At 43.4% G+C, this 22,352-nt stretch overlaps 1 protein-coding gene across 1 annotated transcript; it reads right to left on the reverse strand.

Moving 5' to 3' along the window:
• Positions 1-1,858: 1,858 nt before the first annotated feature.
• vax2 (ventral anterior homeobox 2) lies at positions 1,859-20,558 on the reverse strand. The gene is made up of 3 exons (XM_034557289.1): positions 20,324-20,558; positions 15,815-16,002; positions 1,859-2,627 (listed from the first exon to the last, which is right to left on the reverse strand). The coding sequence occupies exons 1-3, from the start codon at positions 20,556-20,558 to the stop codon at positions 2,139-2,141; spliced, it is 912 nt and encodes a 303-aa protein (XP_034413180.1). The 3' UTR covers positions 1,859-2,138.
• Positions 20,559-22,352: the final 1,794 nt, after the last annotated feature.

Here is a 22,352-nt window from a genome sequence, read left to right on the forward strand (position 1 = left end):
ATTGGTGTCACGAGAGTGTCTGTTTAAAAAAAAAAAAAAAAGAATAGGCGTCGAGTTGCACCTTCAGCAAGCGTGGGAGAAGAGAAAAAAGGGAAAAACATATTACACCTGACAATGAGAGAGGAAACCGAGCAATGAATGGACACGTGGGGGGAAATAAGAGGTGAAGACGGAGGGCAGCAAGCAGATGGGAGACGGGGAGGCCTATGAAAGCTTGTCTGACACGCACAAATTGAGGGCAAACTGGCGGCAATCGCAGGTTCTGAGGTGAGCTTTGATTTTCTTTGGACAACAAGGAAACCTGGAAAACAAATGGCATCATATGGGAGGAGTGGGGGAGTATTACAGCTGTTTCTTTCCTCCTTCAAGCCTGTCGTGCATGAATTTAATGTATATGTTCTCCACTACAGAGACGTGCGTTGCTCAAAGTGGGCTGTTTAAGGTTTAAAACTATCCAATTTATGTAAATAAATGGAGCTGAAGAAAAAAAAAAACTGTTTTGTATTTCACCCTTCTAAGAATAAACTGACTCTTAGCGTCAGCTTCTCAATGGGGAGTTAATGGAGGGGAGATACAGAAGGATGAATGAAAACCTACAAACATAAAGTGCTTTCAATGAGGGGCAAGCGGAGGAAATCTTTTCATTCCAACGAGCCAAAAAGGTCATCATAAAACATCAAAAGTGGGAAACGCGACGCTGATAAAACACACAAATTACCAATTTGAAGAAAAATAAATTATCGTTACAAATACAACTTTTCACATGTGACGCTGCGTCCTAAAAGTGTGTTGCACACAGGCAAAAAAAAAAAAAGAAGACTCCTGTAAAAATACATTTCTTGTGATTTACGGATACGTGTGATGTTGCAAAGCCATAAATTGGGCAACTTATGAATAAGAGGAATGAGCGTTGGGGTAAAACAGCAGCGAATCCCTCTCGTCCGAGTCGGGCTGCAACGAACGATTCGCCATCGATTAATCGTTTAGTCGGGGAAGTGTTTAAATTTTTAAAAAAGGGAAAATCACAATTTGTCAGAGGCCGAGGTGAATTACTGTCAGATATGACAAAGCTGGAAGTGGAGTGAATACAATGTTTTGCTTGTTAAATGAAAAAGAAAAGTTTTCCGTCGATGGACTAATCGATTGATCAACTAATCGTTGCAGCTCTGGACTCAACCACGCTGATACAAACACAATTCAAAACAGAAACCTCTGGATCTACTGGCGACTAACGGACTCGTGAATTCATTTTCCGGCCTTCACAAGTTTGGTTCTGTAAATACATTTAAAAAAAAAAAAGGAAATCTCCAAGTCTTAAACTCTTCCGTTAAGACTTTTCAGTGAGTCAAAGATTGGAAAGTTGATCTGGGTTCAGAGTGTGGCCCCTCCATGTGTGCCCCCCCCCCCCCCCCCCCCAAAAGCTCCGTCCACAACGATTCTCATCGCGTTCTTTTATATTGAAACCATCAGATTCTGGATATGTGATTTTTGCACCATTGGTCCAGATTCTACAACGGGTTATTTTCATACACCGACACAACCAAATAAAGAATTTACAAAAAAAAAAAAAAAAAAACTACTGCTGGACACCAAACAGACTGATATTAAATGCTACGATTCTTTTTTTTTTTTTTTTTTTCACTGATTCTTCCATATTGTGATAGCACGTTAACTAAAATCAAACATTTGTACTGAAATGTGTACAAACGACTGTCTTTGCGATACCTACCTCTCTTCTCATTCAGACTCCGATGCAATCTGCACCATCTAAGTCAAGTATTTTTTTTCCTGAACAGTAAATGAAGGCCTGTATAGAGAGAAAACCACACACACACACACACACACACACACACACACACACACACACACACAAACACACACACACACACAAACTCACTGGACAAAAAAAGTGAAGAGTCACTTGAAACCACTGCGAAGAGAGTGGTGATTAAAAACATCGGTCTGTCAGGTTTCACGCAAAAAAACCACACACGGCCTTTTTTTTTGTTGCAAAAATTCACGCGTTTCTTTTTTTCACCATTTTGTGTTTCCAACAGTTCTGTGGCACAAAATGGTGCCACAAGGAACCCGGTCTCTTCCTTTTTTCCCCCACTTCTGAGGAGTCCCAGTCACGTTACTTAGGAAACCGTCTTCTTCCCCCCCAGATCGGACTCCTTCCTGTCCAGCCGCATGTACGGCTCAAACGCTGAAGAACCGCAGCCGTAGGCGGACGTCAGTTCGTGATGAGCGCCCCCCAGCAGCGGCATGGAGAAGCACAGGGAGTGCGGCGGCGGGATGCCCAGCCGCGGTGAGGGCGGGGTGCTGCCCAGCGAGGGCAGCGACAGCCCGAAAGTCCCCCCCGGTAGGGAGTTGGGAGGAGTGCCGCCGCTGATCCCCGGAGAGGTGGAGGAGCCTCCGCCCGGGCTGCTCAGCAGGGAGCCGTTGAGATGCGGAGGCCCCAGGAGGGAGTTGGGCGGGATGGGGCCCGAGAGGAGGCGGCCCTGCTCCAGGAGGCGCAGGATGTTGCAGGTGGCCAACGACTCGTTTGAGGAGGAGGAGCGCTTGTCCGAATCCTTGGTGGTGTCCTTCTTCTGTTTGGTCCGGCGGTTCTGGAACCAGACCTTGACCTGAAACAACCAGGAGGAAAGATTCACTTTATCACTCGTGTCTCAGACTTGAGCATCTTTTTAACATCACAACAGATCACTGACGTTTCACCAACACACACACACACACTAACTCGTCCTGACATTATCCCCTTTTACGTGTAGCTGACCTCTTTGTGACCTTTGCTTGATGCATATCTTTGCTGCGAGCGCCGACAGCACGCCACACCTCCGCAGTAAAGCAGTCAAACGCGCATAAACCCGGGCGGGAGGAGCAGTGATCCCCTGGCACCAGCCATTGGATCAACTCTGTTGTTTTTCTCTGCACATTTGATCACGGTTGGTGCCGTGCACTTTACCTCTTCTCACACTTCAAGGCCCTAACAGGGCGGTGATATGCATCCGGGTGGTAATAGCGTGCGTGTGTGCAAAAGCCTAAATATAGCCTTTGAAAAAAACGTATGCAAATGAGTCATAAATCAAGCTTAAAAAAAGGTAAAAACAAAAAGAAAATGTCATAATCTGCTCTCACGCCACCCGCAGCAGATTGAGAACACAAAAAAAAAAGCTCAGTGAACTCTGCATGTCCTTGTTGGGCTTGTTTAATTTATGGAGCGCAGCTTTAATGTATAGCGTGTGCATGAAAAGTCGTGGGCTTGGTGGGATGCCGATTGGAGGGCACGCCGGGGTCACGGCAGATCGCTGCACGGAGAGCCCACCTCCGAGAGGAAAGCGCACGCATGAAAAATGTATACGATCCTGACTGAGTTTCACCGCGGCGTGCAGGGCGTTCAGTGTCCTCTACTTGAAATATTAGCACCGTCTGATGATACGCAGTTAAAGAAAAGGGCATAAATACATTTAAAAATCACCCACAAAATGAGAGAAAACTTGCACAAAGATGCAACCAATCTTTGTTCTGGCTTATTCAGCATTGTAAGCTTTATAAAGGGAATGTATGATAAGTAGGTCACTGTCTTTTTTACTGAGTTAAATATTCACTTATTCACAATAATTGACACCAGTGATCATCATCGCTTTCATCATCAAATGACGTCATAAAATAGTGAAACTATGCTCATCCTGGTTTTCTGAAGTTCAAGGTAATGTCTACAAATGTCTTGATTTGTTAAACTCAAACATCTTCAGTTTACAATTAAATAAAACAGACTGCAAATCGTCCCATTGAGTAGCGAGAATCAGGGATTTTCGGGGCATTTTATATATCATAAGTTACATTATTAAGTTTGATCTTTTGAGCTTCCGATTGATTCGTTCAATCGCATCTTTGTGGTGTCGATTAAAGTGTTAAAACCAGAGTTATGGCTGCATTATTAAAAAAGGTCGACGTCATGAAAGAACAAAGTACATGTTTGTTACAACACACAAATAAATATGTTTATCTCTCCTCTAATTTCCACACGTCTTCACTTGTGCACAACATACAGTAAGTTTACCAGAACTATAAATAACTGTCCATCAGTTATTTATAGCGTGCCATCAGCCTCTTTGAGATTTTTCGTAGAAATCCATTAAATCTAATCCCTGATCGGAAGATGACGACTGAAGGAAACTCTTTATTTAATGCGTAAACTTGTAAAGGATCGTATAGCCTGCATGAAGGTACAACACACACACGCACGCGCACACACACACACACACACACACACACACACACACACACACACACAGTTTCACAAACTAAAAAGCTCAATCCACTCACTACTTTTTCTCTTACATGTTTTTGGTAAACATGGACGGTGCTGCATTTTAATTTAAATTTGACTTGTACAGTTACATTTAGGGAAAACTACACTAAATACACTGAGGTTGATCTGGTCGGTATTGAGCAACTAAATCACTTGGTTACCGTAGCAACGGGTCCTGAGGTGATACTTTTCTTTTTTTTTTACATTTACATTTTTATTAATGTAATTTTTAAATATATTTTCGATCAATTTTAGTCAGTTTATTTGACATTTACAAAAAATTGGAAAAAAGTCTGAAAAATTATATTTTATTGCCGTCTATTATTTTATGCTTCTTTTTTTTTTAAATTTAATTATTTATTTTTGTATTTGATCTGTGCTGTTCCTGCTCTGAGAAGCACCTTTTGGGATGTGTAATTGCATGGAAGGTGCTCCATCACCACAGTTGGGTGGAGCCTGAGACTCCTCAAGGAGAACCACTTCCGGCGTCGTCATCGGACGCCTTCTCCGCGGTCCTTCTACTCTCTCCTCGTCTGTGGCGTGTCACCGCGGCACCTTCGTGCAGTTGGCACCAGATAATCTTCTAAAAACACCGGCGTGACAAAGAGCCTAATTATAAGTTATTAAGCCAAACATAGCGGTGGACTGTGTGGACATAATCTATAGTATCACTGCTCTGCAAAGGCTCAACGGGCTTCTGGGGCCAGCGAGATCATAGTTGTGACTACTGACCACGACACAAATAATGGGATCGGAGAGGATCCAGCAGCTCGGAGAGCAAGTCTTACTGTAAAAAACCCAAAAGAGGCACAGAGGGTGGGGGGGTCGAGGAGCTGGAGACCAGGGGGAGGGGAAAGGGGGGGAGGGGATAAGCAGCAGAAATGATCTCCGTGGAGCTGCTTCTATATTTCTTCCTCGTTAGCTCACAAACAACCTCCATGAAATCTCTCTGAGTTTTACTCATGCGCCGCCGCCTGCCAAACACGTTAAAAGCTTTCACTCCCCACCAATCCCTCTCCTTGTACCCCCTGTGCTGTGGGAGGGGCTAAGTCCTCCTATCCATGGGGGGGGGGGGAAAGAAATAAATAGCTTGCGAGTGTTTTACTGGGAGTTTATTAGAGGTGGAAAAGTGATGAGGAGAGAAGAAAGCAAAGCTGCCTTTGGTACATCTACACTATTGGATGTAAATCCTTTTTAATGGGATCCAGAGTTCAGCGCTGGGGCAGAGATTACCAAGGGAGATCTGGATCTGGCGTGACCTGCATCTGCCCCGGACTCGCCCTCTGCACCCCGCCCCGCTGCACTCTGGGCTACCGGGGCGAGGCCGGAGCATTGAGAGGTGGAGAGGTTAGGACCGAGATGGGGAGGGCAAAACCAAGACTGGCGGAAGGATGGATCTGACATAATCATATTAATATATATATAAAACACATGACTAACCAATATCCATGTCATTGTGTTTTTAGGGCAAGAACACTCGTGATTGTCCTCTTTTCAAACTCATTTTGTTGAGTGGCGATTGATTTAATGTAAAGAAAAGGAGTGTTGCTGCTCCATCCACGTGGCCACACCTCATTGATTAAGATCTTTACAAATGCAGAACACATATATGATTTCTTGCTTCTGTCGTTTGTAGCAAAAGTTATGCATTTGTCGGGGACTATTTTTCACCTGCGGATGAATACACATTTGGTGCTGGAGTGAGTATTTACAGCAGCACCGGTGTGACACGTGAATGTGTTTTTATCATTGAGCTTTGTGGCTCAGGCTTTGGATTAGTAGTCGGATCAATTCATTGTTGCTTTTGGTCTTTTGATGGGATTTATTTTTTTTTTTTACACAAAGTTATGTGACCTTTGTCCAAGACCAATTATGTTTTAGCTCCCATACTGTGGAACAATTCCCCCCTCACTATAGAGCTGCCACATTTTTAAAAAAAGAAGCAAATAAACTACCTGTACTTCTGTGTAGATGGAAATTAAGTTGATTTAATTAATTAATTGTAATCTTATCATTACAGGTGAAGTAATGGAGTCTAGAATATTGAGAAAAACATTCTTAAAATGTATTTTTTTCTCTAAACTGAAACAATTAATTTGTTGTTTAATCACAGGCAAGCACATACACATGTAACCATCAAATGAAACTGTCTCTTGTCTGATGAGATTGATTCAAACTGGAAATACATCAAATTTAAGGACGCAAGAAGCAGCTTTTAACGCAAGAGGACAAAGTGAGAGACGTCACCGGGTGAAGGACGAGGACGACGAGGCACAAGGGAGGGGATCAAGAAGAGAGGGTCGGGGTAAATGCATGCAGGGCGGGGGGGTAAACTCAAGGTCAGGGAGAGATGATCAGGCCGGCATGCATGAACACACAGCCCCGGTCTGGCGGAGGGCAGCCAATCGGAGGCCTGCGCTGTGAATACGGACAGCTGCAAAGAGAGAGAGCGGAGGCAAACTGGGCTGGAGGTAGAGAGGTTAAGCCAGATCAAGACGCAGCGTACAGATCAACCATACGTGTCCATAACATAAATCAGATAAGCTCCATCCCGACATGTTAAAAGTTGAAATAAACACGCTATTTGTTGACGTATATGCATGTCTCTTGTTTATATCCATCCCCCTGTTTTGAATCACTTTACTGCATTGCAATAAAGCTGAACCGATCTATATGGATATGGATGGAGAGCATTAAGGAAAACATGTAATGTGACGCGTGACGCTGTCCGGGGGGGAAGTCTTTAAGATGGACGCTTGGTGACAGTCTTTCACACTTTCCATGACCCCTGCGGCAGCTCGGTGGTCCCGCTGTGACCCGGTACAGACCCCCTGATCCCAGGCATGTGATGAGCCGCCGCACACGGTGAAGGGAGACTGTACCAGGCGGCCATTCGACTGTATGCGGCGCACCAGTGGAAACCAGTGAGTTCACCAACCGGCGGTCGCCATCTTTGAAGGAACCAATGACTTACGCAATTGGGATTTTGAAGTAATAAACTGGTTTAAGAATGGACTAACTAGTTTTAAAGCTTGGATTGTGTACTTTCAAACCATACAAACTGACCCAAACCCGTCTTTTTCTTCTTCCAATCCATCGGCCGGTGTTGGGATTGTAAAATCATCACGTCATGCGGTTCTGCTTCTTCAAAGTCATTTACACACATCTTCCCCTCAAACCACCGCCATCGCATTGTACCATGACCCTAAATCCTCAAAGCCCCCCCCCCCCCCCGCCCCCCTTCCATTGTCAAACGTTGCCCTAATAAACCCGTTCTGGTCCTCCATCACTGCGGCACATGTCCGAGCAGGTTCAGCCGTGGGTTAACCCCGTCTTATAGAATCGCTGGTAGATATGTCTGCGTAATCCTCCTTAACGCAAAAGCACTTGGGACCGTCATGAGGCCCGCCCCTCTCCCTCCGCCCCTCCCTTTGTCCTCCATCCATTCAGCGCCCTCGCTCGCCCACGTCCCAGTGACCCCCACCGGGTCCACATAACAGCCTTCGCCGCCTTCCTTCTCACACCGTGATGTCAGAGATGTGCTGCACGCATTCGCAGACGGAGTATCATCGGGGGGTTGAATGCGGTCCATGATGTTTCTTGGATGTCACCCCGCAGTCACTCGAATCACATTCGGGCTCTTGTTCTTTTTAGGAATCATATTGGATTTTGTCACAGCTGGAGAAAAGCAAGACACAGGAGGTCCTGAAACCCGAGGACGAGGTTTCACAATTCCGCTCTTTTATTCCAATATTCTGTCTCCGTACACACAACATCCGGCCCATGACTGTCGGTCCTGGAAGAGGGATCCATCCTCTCCCTGAGCACTCCTAGGTTTTCAAAAGGTGTTTCCTCACCCGAACTGAGGGTTTAATATGAAGCTGGGGTAGTAGCCATAGAGAGATACACTACACACACACACACACACACACACACACACACACACATAAATATATATATATATATATATATATATATATATATATATATATATATATATATATATATATATATATATATATATATATAATGTTTTCAGTGCACAAGGTCGAGTCATACGTTCCAGTCGCCACCTGATCAAGGCACTTCAATTAAGCTTCACTTCATCTCGGGGATGAGTTATAAAGACGTGTTGACAACAATCGCCTGTTAAGGGCAATTAACAAGGATATCGAGAGCTCGTGGATTACATCGTCAGCAATATGCCGACCGGGAGGACGCCAGCAGCTTTGTGGTCGCTCGATTGGAAGGCCGTGGAAAACTTTACCGTGAGATGTTTTGTAATGTTGCCTCGCAAGCTTATTATAAACTTAACCCGACTTGAAGCAGGTGGACTGCACTTCCTGCTGCAGGGAGTACGGCTGGTCTGTGCCGGCTCTGTAAACACTCCCATCTCGGGCACACAAGTTCACCAAGACCATTCAATTGAGGCCACCAATGTGTGCGGCTGAATTGCCGCCCGATGTATTCGTTCTTTCCCTCTCTGGCTCCATAGTATGAGGACAGAAGAGCTCCTATGAGGATGGTAACGCGCTTTGAGGCCAATTTGTAATTCAGGATGTTGTCAGCGGTACATTTACTCAAGTTAAAGTCTTCTTCTACTCTGCTTCACTTCAGAGGGAAATATTGAACGATGAATTTTATCTGACAGTTATGGTTATTAGCTTCTTTTTGTAAAAGAAAGAAAGAAAGAAAGACCACCCCAAAACTGCTATCGTTATTAATTAAGACAGACATATCGAATCAAACATTCCCACAAAAAGCTCCTTCACATCCATTATAACATAATGTTGTTCACACGGCATGTGGGACTTTTACATAGAACGTAAACTGACTGTAATGTTATATTTTTTTATATGGTTATGATAAATAAAGTGATTTTGACTAAATATTTGGACATTTTCTATATGTGCCCGTGTCATTTTTTAAATCTATTTCGAGGCAGATTTATATTTTAACTTTGCCTAAAATACTTATGCACTTTTACTTTCCCTTGTAAGAGGATGGTGAGGATTCTCCACCGTCAGGTGACTGAAAGCTCCCACACAGGTAATCTGACAGTTTAATTGCATTACACATTCATTTACTCGTGGACTACATTTTGGCCACGATGGCAAAGTTACGGACTTGAGTGCGTGTGTGTGTGTGTGTGTGTGTGTGTGTGTGTGTGTGTGTGTGTGTGTACACCTCTTGTATTCAATGTGGCTGATTTTCCTGTTTTCACCTCAGTTGAAGGATTTTATGGTCCTCCATATGTTTGAAAAATTACACAATCGTTGGCTTCGCACACACACACACACACTTCACTCTGCCAGACGCTGATGAAACAAGTCAATTCAGATTGAGAGAGTGATTAAGGACATAGGCAAATACGAGTTAATTGCTAAATATGTCAAACACCGATCGTCCAATCAACTGATTAGACAATCAGAGCCTCGCCGGTTTCTTCCTGACCGTCACAAGAGTTCCCGTTCTGAGGACGATGCCCTCGCGGAGTAAAGAGGAAAGACATTGTTTCTTTACGCAACCAAAACATGTCAGCTGAAAGCACAAAGCAGCAAGTGTCTGTGTCCGCGTGTGTGTGTCCGTGTGTGTGTGTGTGTGTGTCCGTCTGTGTGTGTGTGTGTCTTCCTCTCTCTTTCTCTACACTCTGAGTGTTTGGACAATCCCCGCACTGTGCCGCCTCCTCTCCGCTCTCCATCTGCAGGGCCGCACGTCACGCTCCAGACAAGTGGCCCAGACGACGTCTGTCTGGCCCGTCGACACACACACACACACACACACACACAACGGGGACATTCACCGCACGCAGACACACTGCGTCATGCTGGAAAACACACATTTCCTATATACAATCGTCTTTTTTTGGTCCCTTTTCCATTTTTTTTTTCAGACCGTAGTGTTCTCCTGTGTCCATTCCCCACTACGATGATACACAGTTGCTTCCAGATTACATTCGAGACCAGTTGCACGAGCAGATGTAACTTCTTAAACGGGGAATTTCGACTTACGGTTATTAGAGGTCACATAAAGATCGCATTGTTTTTATTGAGCCTCTCTCGTAACAACACGTGTTCTTTCTCCCTCTGAGTTACAGAAAACAACGAGGTAAAAAAGATGAATACGCGACAGCTACAGAAGAAGCGTCTTTGTAAAGTTTCACAGCCGTCACTAAACTGTGCTGCAGCCTGTTTGATAAGAGGAAAGACAGCAGACAGGACATGAGAGCAAGTGGGACACTGACCTCAGACGACCTGAACACCTGTTGCACAAGCACACCAACTAAAGACGTGATGTGTTCGGCAGGTAAACTAGGAAAGGTCGCCGACACTTTCTGACGCAATGACCACAATCACATAATGAATGCCTTTATATATATATATATATTATTATTATTTTTAAAGGTTTCTCGTCCCTGCTGGCCCCATGTCGACGTTTTAGAGAACTTTGATGTATATTCTGTATAAAATGTCTCTATTCTAAGAGCAGGTGTCATTTTAGTTTAGCTCTTAAGTCAAAAAGTGGAAGTTTTAGACACTGAAATGTCAACTCCCCCCCCCCCCCCCCCCCCCCATAAACAGATCTACAATGACCACCTGAGAGACGCAGGTGTTTTCTGGATGAAGAAACGATTAAAGTTTAAGAGCCTGCTCAACTCTATGTGAACTGCTCTGAGGGTGTTAACATGAAAGTCACTCATGCAGTGCAACATATATACACACACACACACACACACACACAAATACAAACTCTCACATACTAAATCTCTAACACACCAGGGTATGATGATCAAGTTGTGGTTTTCTTTTACTTTTTTAAGTGAATTTATCACCTTAACTCATTCTAAAATCACAAATTGTCTGTGTGTGTGCTTAGAAACCACATAAATGTCCCGAAAGTATTCATGAATTCATATTTTTATATTCAGGATCCTATTAAATTCACAAAAATCTGTGTATATTTGTGAGTAACAACTGTATACGTTTAACTTAAGGCAGCTGTGTGATATCTTTTTTTTTTTTTAAAGCATATTTTGGTGTTTTGGGGCATTTCACATGAGAAAATCCTGTTTCCTTCTAAAAACTACAACAGCTGTCCTGCATTCATATAATTTATATTGAAGATTTCAGCTAAAAGTCGAGTGCAGGCCATTTGTGAGACTTTAAAACCCAGTTGCACGGTCCCTTCCATCCCATTAAAGCAGAATTAAACCAATAACCTCAGACTGGGACAAAAAAAGCACAACAATTGCAAACATTTGCTCCCATGTGTGCATTGTTCACCGAGCTTTACATTAGAGATTAACCATGATTCCATCACTGTGCTCTCTCCCATTTGCCGCAGGATTAAAAACCAGTTTAACAGAGCAGGGAGACCATTAAACCCATAGCTTCTCCGTGGAAGGGCTGCGTACAACAATGGACTGGCACAATGGCAGCGGAGACGTGGAAGAGCTTAGAGTGACCACACAGCGTGGTGTCCCCGAAACCTCCTGAAGTCACACTGTCAAACCACGTCGGAGCCGGCCGGACACCAGGAATGTGTGAAAGCTTTTGTCTTTTTGGTGCGGAAAAAAAGAAAAACTCGAAAAAATAAAGTATAGTTTGACACCTTTTTTTTAGATGGTGGAACTCGGATAAATGTAAACAAAACAGGAGAAATATCCTCACTTTTTTTTTTTCATTTGATCACCCCGAGGTACATCTTAAGAGCCATAAAAGGACGTTTACAATGAAAAGGTGAAGTATGATTCACCAAATGATATTAATGAACCTCCACGTGCAGGAAACATGTACCTTTACAATAAGAGCATCCCTGAACATCCACCTGTGTGATCGGTGACCATCCATGAGCAAACTGATCATGAAGGTATAGCCTAACTGTTTTAGTTTCAGTGCGTGTGCGCGCCCCCGCTAACCCCGACCCCCTGCTGTGTTTCCCACCTGACGGGATGAAGGGAGAGCTCCGAGCTGGTAACCGGGTCGTGCAGTCCAACTCTCGCAGGAGTTGGAGGTTTCCTCTCGCGATGCTGCGGCCATAAGAGACGCAGACGCGTCAGTGTGCCAAAGCATGGCCGCGTTTATTCCACAGCTTTCAGACATTTAATTAAAGTGGATTTGAACGCGTCCGTTTTCTTTTACTTTGAAATATTTGCGTTTGATCCGAGCAAAGATGCACTTCAAACGCTTTAATTGTGTGGAAGAGGCTGAAAGGTGTATATTTAAATGATGACTTGATAATATAATTAGTGTGTGCGTTAGTTATGAAGAAAATATGCTTATAGTCTAAAAAAAAAAAAAAAATACCATAAAAGTTGCGCCTGAAATAGATTTGGAAAAGGCATAATTTAAAAACATCATTCCAGTTTCATATTTTTAATCCAAGTTCTGCGCGTCTTGGCGAGATAGTTTGGAGACTAAGATTAATCTAATTGTAATACTCTTAAAATAGACTTTGATCCACTTTTGCTTCTGTAATTCTGTCAGAGTCTCGATGGCCCCTTCTGCATGTTGCGTGTGTGTTTCCAATGTCTGCTGCCTCATTGCGTGATCAGTTTGAATACCTGACCAAACTAATTGGAGTTACACCGCGGGTCAGTAACCAAATCCCCAAACATTGTTAAAAAACACTTAACGATCCCATCCGCCATATTACTGTAATTAGTATTTGTGTTTCATTCACAGATAAAGAGGCCTGTCACGTTCATGAAGAAGTTTGTGAAGAAGAAAAAAAGGTGTCAGATGATGCGTCAATCATGTTCTGTGTGATTATGTTTCTGAAACCGACGAAAAAAGTCCACTTGATTTGAGTTGAAAACAAGGAAAATATTAATTCTGTTTACGATTTTTCCCCCCATGAGTTGTAAGAGTGTGGCACAATAATAAACAACAACATTGTGCTATTATTGTTTGCAGCTTGTTTTTGTGTTTGTGCAAAAGGTTTTTTAAAACGTGAACAAAACGAAACAGCGGATTATCAAAATATCATCAGGTCGGCACAAAAGTTAATGTTTCGATCGCAATTCCTGAATTCAATCGGAATAAAAGGAGATTCAACTTTTCAAAAACTAAACTTTCTATCTAAACCATCTTTTTTTCAAAAGGTATTCCAGCTTCCAGCCTTTTGTTGCTTTGAAATCCATTGTTTTCCAACTCCGAGAAGAAATCACGGTGCTTTAAAAACGTGGCAATCAGCGAAAGGCCTCGAGGAGAGTAGAGACAAATACATATAATGTAAAAAGATAGATGGAGAGATGGAGAGATTGATAGATAAAAAGAAAAAAAGCCTGTAGAAGCTGTTAAAAAAAGAGCTATAAATTGAACATGAACATCAAATTACTTAAAGCCCGTGAAATCCTTGAGAAGCGAACTAAAAAGCACCAACACACGCATGCAAGTCACCTGAAAACAACAACAACAACAACAACTCGCTTAAAAAGGGACATGTTTAACTGAGAGAGAGTTCAATCTTTCCTTTTGTGATGCTGCGTGATAGGAATGGAGAGAGAATCGGAAGAAAGAAGAGTGACGCCGACTAAAAGCATTTCGATCACGCGTAAAAGCTGCTTCAAAAGGCACGCAGCATTTAAAGAAAACAGTGTTCCACGCCATTATACTGTGGAAACTTATTATTTACATTTGGTTCTCGCTTGAAGGTCAGCCAGTTTCCTTTCAGCCAATCCGCTGCGGCCCAGCGTCTCCTCCGCAGCAGCAGGAAGCTGAGGCCCCGCCCATTAACACCCCTAGTGTCAGCACTAATGAGGGGCACAGTGGCTGCTCTGTGTTCCCCCGAAGAAACACGCACGCACGCGCGCACGCACCACTAGATGTTTGGTTTGATATTAATGTGGGTGTCCTCCATGCGTAAACCTCCATGCAACAAGTGTTTTAAGGCGATTGAAGTCCGCGTGTGCACAAAAGGCCTCCAGCTGCCTCCTGGTTCACACACTGTTGACATCACAATAAACGGGCTCAAGTTGACCTACTTTAAACTCAAATTCGTGGATTTATGTTTCAAAGGTTTTCGTCTTGAAAGCCGGTCTCCAACTTCCCGTATATGGCTACCCTATAACTACATGTTGTATTATTATTATACGGGTCGTCTACACACGTTTGTGGGAAGATGTGGTGAGAGGCATGCAGCAGGTTTTATTACCTCCGATCTGTATTTGAAGTGTTGTTGGCAACGTGTCGCCAGGTTTCAGGACAAAAAATTTGCATTTCTTAGGCCCACACTGTGTAAAATATGACTTATATTGGAGGGAAAAAAATCGCAGGATGTATGTTTATCGCACGAATTTTTTCCCCAAATATAATCTGACATTTCCAGAGTACAACACGGATTTTATTACTATTATTTAAACCAATACAGCGTGTTGACACATATTCAAGTTAAGAGCCCATGTTGTTGAACACTATGCTGGTTTGAGCCTATATAACATCATTTTGCATTATTACTTAATAAATCACTGTTAGCATGCCATACAAAAGTGCGGTGTTCCGGTATTATGGGCTATATAGTCTGTGAATAAGCGCGTAACTGATGACACAATCCACGCAGAGGGGTTGGGCAGAAGGATGGAGCGCGCGCGCGGTCTGTGAATGATAAAATGTCAGCAGTGTTCACAGAGGAACCCGGATGCACCGACGGGCCGCAGCTTCCTTTCACGTAACACAAACACACGGAACTGCGCACGGAGACGCGTCACCGTGGGTTGTTGGTGGTGCGCATTGACGCGAGGAGACTTTTATCATTTAATTTAAGTAGAAGTAGCCTTAATTGGAGAAATGAGTTTGCTTTTTGGGGGGCTTTTCTCCTGGCTTCTGGCTTTAGGCGTATATTTTTAAGTTTGCCCATTAATTATGCTGCCACACACATGCAATATTGTACTATACATTATTAATATTTGTTTATGTAATTAGTTTTTTTCTTATAGCCTGTAAGGCCATTAAGGCGTCAAGCACATTGAAGGCCCTTGGCACGTGCACAAAAGCGCTGTCATTGGCTGATATACACTTTATGCTCCTTATGATTATCCATTGGATCAAAAAGATGGTTTCATACATTTATCATCTTTTGGTTTGGATTGTAAACATGTTCAGCCTGTCCTCGGACCCGGATGTGACCATTTTGCAAGCGGAGCAGAGTCCTGGGCGGGCCGCTCTTCTACTCCTCAACTCTGATTGGCCGAGGAACCAATTGAACACACCTGTCACCCAATCAATAATATGGGAAAATAAAATTCGAAAAATGACCCGCAACGTTGACTTGGGCAAATAAGCACTGCTACCAACACTTTATTATTAAAACTATTCAGCTGCATGTCTGAACTAGCAACTGGTGGCTAAGCTAGTTAGCTTAGTGGGTGACAAATGTTTCGGGAGAGATTTGATGTATCTTCATTATTCGTTGAACACGTTTTTAAAAAGCTTCCTTTTTGTTCTCGTTTTCATTGCCAATACAACTTTTTTCGTTTTTCTCCAAACATTAGCCTCCTACCTGTGTCTCGGAGAGATTAAGCTGCCTCGCGAGTTCGGTGCGCTCGCGGCCCACGACGTACTGGCACCGCTGGAACTCGAGCTCGAGCCGGTACAGCTGCTCCGCCGTGAAGGAGGTGCGCGTGCGCTTGGGCCGGTCCAGGTCGAGGCCCTTCGGCAGGACGATCTCCCGGATGGTGCCTTTGGCGTCTGTTCGGAATAAAATTGAAACGAAAATAAAGTCAACAACAAAACAACAACAGCTGTTTACGTTGTGTGTTCAACAGTAGAACGTTCCCAGTCGAGACTGTTGTGACTCACGAACAAAATATAAATGGTGTCACTTTTTCAACGGGTTAAAAAAAGATGAACACACCTTTCTACCTTTCTGTGGATGGAGAGAATCTATAGGCCTGCCTTGTGCCAAACGGATGAAATAATAATGAGTATGGCTAATGGTTTTAAAGAGAGTGGATGTCTTCGTGCGTGCGTGTGTGTGTGTGTGTGTGTGTGTGTGTGCGCGCGCACTAGGGAGTGTTAATAACACACTTGTGCTCTGTGGTCAAAGACCCCTTTGTCTTTATGTCGCCTATATGTTCACACATGAAAATAACACTTTTGTGCAATAATGTGTGGCTCATAATAATGACACCGTCCACGTCACGGTGTAAACTACATATTAAGGAAATGTATCAAATATTTGGGAGAGGTTCATGTTTGCTGTTGAGATTTTCCCAATAATGAATCAAACCCACAAATACGCCTGCGTAATGTCTACATGCGTAATGTTGGTCCGCATGTACGTGATTGTAGAGGCTACGTCAGTATGCGCATTTAAACATGACACTAGGGTCTTTATTGAGTCGAACTGGAAACCCCATTTAAAAAAACATTAAAGAAAGCTCCTGGGTGGTTTATTGGAAATTAGAAATATTTTTTAGAAATAGATGGTGATGAAATATAGACTACACGGTGAATGCTGCTCAGTTTCGCCATTTCTCCACATCGGAGGAGCGATGAGCATGAATATCTGTCCGGGGCCAGTGAGCGTTTCCCAGTGAGTGGTGTTGCACCAAAGTTTGGCATAAATGTATTCCTCTGTATGACTAATAATTTAAAGCCAATCAAAAGCTTCTCTTTCAACTGTTTCCAAAGTTATATGCCTTGTGCGTCAATAACCACAACAACAACAACATGTGTTGGTTTGGAGGACAAATTCTTAATCAGGGTACTTTTTTTAAAATCAGGGTTTTCTGTCTTATTGGTGTAATCGTGTTATGTTTGTATTTTATTTTTTTTATTGTATATAAGTTGTTTGTTGGCTATCTGCTATTAACCTCAGATGATTTTATATATATATATATATATATATATATTTTTTTTTTTTTAAAGGGTCTGCTTCAATTTTTATTTCCAAAGACTGTATTTAAAATCAGAACATATTTTAATAGAAGAACTAATTGAAAACAAACTATATCCAAAATGTTTTAGTTTGCTGCGTCATTACACCCCGCCTTGGAAGCCCTCAGGTTATTATATACACAAACATTTTTTACTTTAATTTATCTGTAAAGGAACAAAAGCTGTAGTTTAAACAAGTTAAATCTTTGTATTGTTTTGGTTTCCGGGAATATTTGTCCGTATTTATCACATTGAATGGAAGACAAGACGTCCTCTTTGTCCAAGGTTTTGGGGTCATAAAATATGCAATTCAATAAAATATGAAGAACCCTGAATTAAATATGAAACAAAACTGATTGAACCGAACATCCATAGTGTTTCTATAGGAAGGCTACCGGCTTAAAGAGTCAAAGTTTACATTTGTATTTTTATTTGTTAGCGATAAACATAAATGTTGACTATACCAACTTTGAAAACGTCGTAATATAGAAGTTAACACAATATTTTTAAGATACTTTATAGACCGGCCCAGCCAATAGAGCAGTTGTAGAGGAATGATAATTCATTCAACCTTTATTTTTTAACTCGGAAATACATACAGGAAGTGCGTAAAAGGAAAACTGTGGGCCGTTTTTGCTGCAACATGGGAAGCCTAACAGAGTTAATGAAACCAGTTAGTACTCTTAGTCATTTATTACAGATGTACTTCAATCACAGAGTTATGGACAGTTGCTGCAGTGATTGGTTCGTCTGCAGGCCTAAGCTACCTACTGGCACATGCCTAAGAGACCTCCAGCTTTATGCATACATATTTTTTGCGTAATGTCTCACCAGAGAGCCAACAAACACCGCCTAATATTCACAAACACACTCACACATTTTTCTTCACGAGCAAAAATAAGAGCTCAAATGTAAACATGTGCGAAGCAGAGGAGGAAACGCAGCGACTGTGTACGTGTAGCCACGCTGACCTCTCGGTGACCCCGGCCTCTCTGCGGAAAGCCACGCAGACATCGGCTCCGAAAACAAATTCTGACACATGCGCGCGCGTCGTTCCCCCAAGAACAAAATGTTCAATATCAACCCCCCGAAAAGCGGTGCACGCCCCGGTCCTCCCGTAGACCACGTCCTCCTCCGATGGGACCCCGTTAAGCAGCGTTATGAACACCTGCCTGTCGGAGCTCATGTAGAAACACACGGAAGTCATGTGATCAGCAGAAGGGATTTAATATACATCTCTTCAATCACTCTCTCTAGAATGAATAGTAGTAATACACGTAAAAAAAGACATTGCTGTCACTATTCATGCAGCTGCTATTACAGATTTCTGGCACAGAGCGACGCTCTGAAGAAGCCGCTGGTTATACATTATTATTATGGTCTGCATCCACGTTTCTCCTTCGCCGTGTTTCCATCTCGTGTCTCTTCCTCTCACGTCCTCCGTGTCCTTTGCTATTTTAAATCGGTGGTTCTCGTGTTCACGCGAGCCGCTTCTGATGCCACGAGACGCCGCTACACACGTTCAATACTAGCAGGCCGTGCACCGACCATTATATCCACATCACCACGGATTGATAGCCCCGGCATATTGATTGTGTCCGCTGCAAACCTTCATACTACGCTGCAAAAAATATATTAATATTGCCCCGAAAATACTATATTTTTACATTTTATTTACGGAATTTTTGAGTGGAAGGAATCCTGTTGAGTTGTTGTTCTTGGAAGTCATTACACACACAAAAAGCTCCTTCGTAGAAACTTCACAGTGATTCAAAATATGGCTCACATAATACTACATTTTGAATTCAGTTGTTCGCCTCTCCTCACTGAGGTTTTCTGTTTACGTGCTGAAATAATAATTACGAACCTCCGAAATGCAAATAACCTTAAATAACCTGCAGGTCTGGGCAGATTTATACACGTTTCCTTTGTGTCACTGGGCCCTTCAAGCTTCCCTGAAAGCACATAGCACATGTGTACTGTGCAGTTTATTTTTACATAATTGAACGTGCAACTGTAAATCAAATACAAATGTGTGAGGCTATTTAGACTTACAACTATAATTTCAAAATCCCCTATATAATTATATAGTTTGTGTTGAAAAATGTAATAAAAAAAAGAAAAAAGAATGGTAATATGTTTTGTTAACTCTATTTTAAAACTGTATTCTGATTGCTCTGATTTTACTTCATTTAAAAAATAAATAAAAAAACAGTCATTCAGAGGCTGCAGGCCTCCAGCAGGAGGGCGTGGACACTCATATTAAATTAAATATGATTCTGATTACCATAACGTTGGCACACAAAGGCAAGCAGCTACTGTCAAGTAACCACACACTCACACACACACACGTGTGCTGGGTGTGTATGTGTGTGTGTGTGTGTGTGTGTGTGTGTGTGTGTGTGTGTGTGCCTTATAGCGGTTATCGATGAAGAGCTGAATGAGGTTTTGATGGTTTTTTCCCCCATCAGCTCCTTTATTGATAAAAAGCCTACAGGAGTGAATTTCTACTGATGATCTTAAACCGTTTTCTTTTGTTTGGTTTCCTGCTTTCAGGTCTTGTTAAATATAATTATCCACTATTGGAAAAAAAATAAGTATTCATATACTAATTCATTGTTTTGATTGTTAATCTGTCAAAACCATATGTATTTTTCCCAAAGTTGTCACAGCTGATGCAGACTGTGCTTTCATTCTATATTTGTTTTATTCTAAAATCATATCTATGGGTGTGGTTTGGTGTTACAATCATTTATGTATCCCATTGTTACCTCAGCAGGAGCTTTTTTGTGTGTGTAGTCCTGAGGTGCTGTATTGTTTAACATCTACAGACACTTTCATGTATAAATGCACTAATACCAACTTCCCTCAGTTCATGATATTTTACAGCAGCTCTATACACAGTTTAATGGGAGAAGCACCAAACATCTCCACGCTCAAGTTCCCCTTTTGGCCCACTTTTATGTACATTTATCTTGTCTTTTTTAGTTGTAATTGCAGTGTCCGGGCTGAATGGCCTAAGAATGGCAGTGAAGTTAAAGTAGCCTCAATTTCCTGGAAACTCCCACAGATTCCCAGATGGAGAATTAGTTTGAATAAACCAGAGTGTGTTTTGTTGTCGTTCTCTCACCTCTCACTAGGATCCTCCGGCAGTAGTCAGGGTCCACTCCCAATAGTTTGTCGTGCCCGTCTTCGCTGGAGGACGTCGGGGTGGACGCTGACGTCCCCGGGGTGTCCGTGGTGCTCTGAACCGGGGACCGGCTCCCTATCTCGGCGCGGCACTTTGTCTCCATCCGGTCCGGACACAGCGGGTTGGGTCCACAGCGGTGGTTCCCATCGCCCATCGTCGTGGCCTGATCGAACATCTACAAGTAGCCCGACGGTGCACGCGCTCGGGTTGATCTCGCCCTCCTTTCTGTCGCTTCTGCTCTCACCCTCTTCTTTCTACTTTCTTCCCCTCTTTGCAAGTGTTCTCCAGAGACGAGGAGAGCATGCCAAAAACAAAAAACAAAAAGTAGATCCAGTTACAAAGGAACCGTGAGGTCCTGCAACGGAACCGAGGTGCGCTTTAGGTGCCGCGGCATGACGCACGGCCCAAAGTCCAAAACAGAGTTAGCTGGGGGGGGGGGGGGGGGGGGGGGAGTCAGCTGTGGTGGGGAGGAGGAGGAGGAGGAGGGGGGGGGGGACCTCGGGATCCTGCTCTTAACTATAGCAGCCAAGAGACGCCGGAGAGATGCATGGTGCAGCTTGTAAAGGTGCAAGGGGGCAACAAGGTCTATGGGGGAGCGGGGAGGTGACACCAATACACGCACGCGCTGCTCACCCACGTAGGAACGAAGTAAGAAGAGGAGGAAAAAAAGGAGGAAGAAAGAAAAAGCCCACACAGCAGCGGTCACAGTTCAGCGGGCACAAGCCAGGGGAGGAAAGTTTCTCCTGGTCGGTCCGGAGCGGCAGCCTGTTACTTCACCCCCCGGGTCTCACCGACTGCCTCTGCGGGTCCGCGGTGGCATGTTGTCGGTGGTGAGGTGGCCACGTAAAGGGGGGGAGGTCGGTGGTCTTCTGCTTTTCGAGAGTCCACAAGACAAGATGTCTGTGTCGAAAGCCCTTCAAGAGGGCGACTATCGGGGAAATGGTCACAAATAAAGTCTGGAGCGCTCGTGTCAGCTGTTTGTTGTTGTTGTTGTTGTTATAATGTTGCTTTGCGGCTGAAACATCACGTCTGCGCGGGGGTCGGCTGAAACACCCAGCCTGCACGAAGCGAGCCGAGACGACGGTGTGAGGAGAATATTTGTGGGGACACGGTGCACTTTAGAGAGGCAGAAGCCCCTGACGTCACTTCCTGCTCACGCAAGGTCGTCGCCGATTGGTCCGCCGGGCCGGGGCACGTTTTGATAAGAGGGATGAGGCGGCGCTGCAGACCCGGGATCGGGCACGCGGACGTGACACGGTTTAGTTTTTACAGCCGAACTTTTGAGCTCCGAAAACAGCGCGAGCGCAAAGAGAAACAGCCGTTTGACAACAGGTGCAGGCACGTGCACTTTTATCTTTAAAATGCACCGCAGTTTATTGCCTTTAGATTGCCATTTTAAACAATATGTAAAATAAATATTATGTTTAAAAACAGAATTTTAGCAACATATGATGAATAAATGCAGTCCATTGGGTCAACTATATGGGCCAATATTGTTTTCAATAAATATTGGATGTCATATCTGATAGGATTTGGGCTTCTGTGAACCAAAAGCCTGCAGTCACATATAAATATCGTTATAGTTTATTTGACAGTTTCCTAAATGCATGGACCATAGAGTTGGTGACTTATTATTTAAGCGTGCGTCGCTCCGCCATGAAGAGCAATGCAACCTGAGTGTCGCTGTTTGGATGTCTATTATTGTTTATGCCCCTAAATGCTGTTTCAAAAGATGAGAACACAGTTCTGGAGAACACGTGCAAATTCAATATCTGTAGTATATCATCAGAAAATATCACCTAATAACAACACATAGGCCCTCATCCATTCATATTGGTCACCTCCTGCATGTTGTGTATTTTTGAAGACGGACACACCAGCAGGAACACGTGCACATTATTATCTCCTCTGATAGAACAGCGTCACAACTTAAAGCCTGAGGAAGAAAAAACAGTCCGAATAAAAGTTA

This window comes from Cyclopterus lumpus, chromosome 18 (assembly GCF_009769545.1).
Source record: "Cyclopterus lumpus isolate fCycLum1 chromosome 18, fCycLum1.pri, whole genome shotgun sequence".
Taxonomy (NCBI): domain Eukaryota; kingdom Metazoa; phylum Chordata; class Actinopteri; order Perciformes; family Cyclopteridae; genus Cyclopterus; species Cyclopterus lumpus.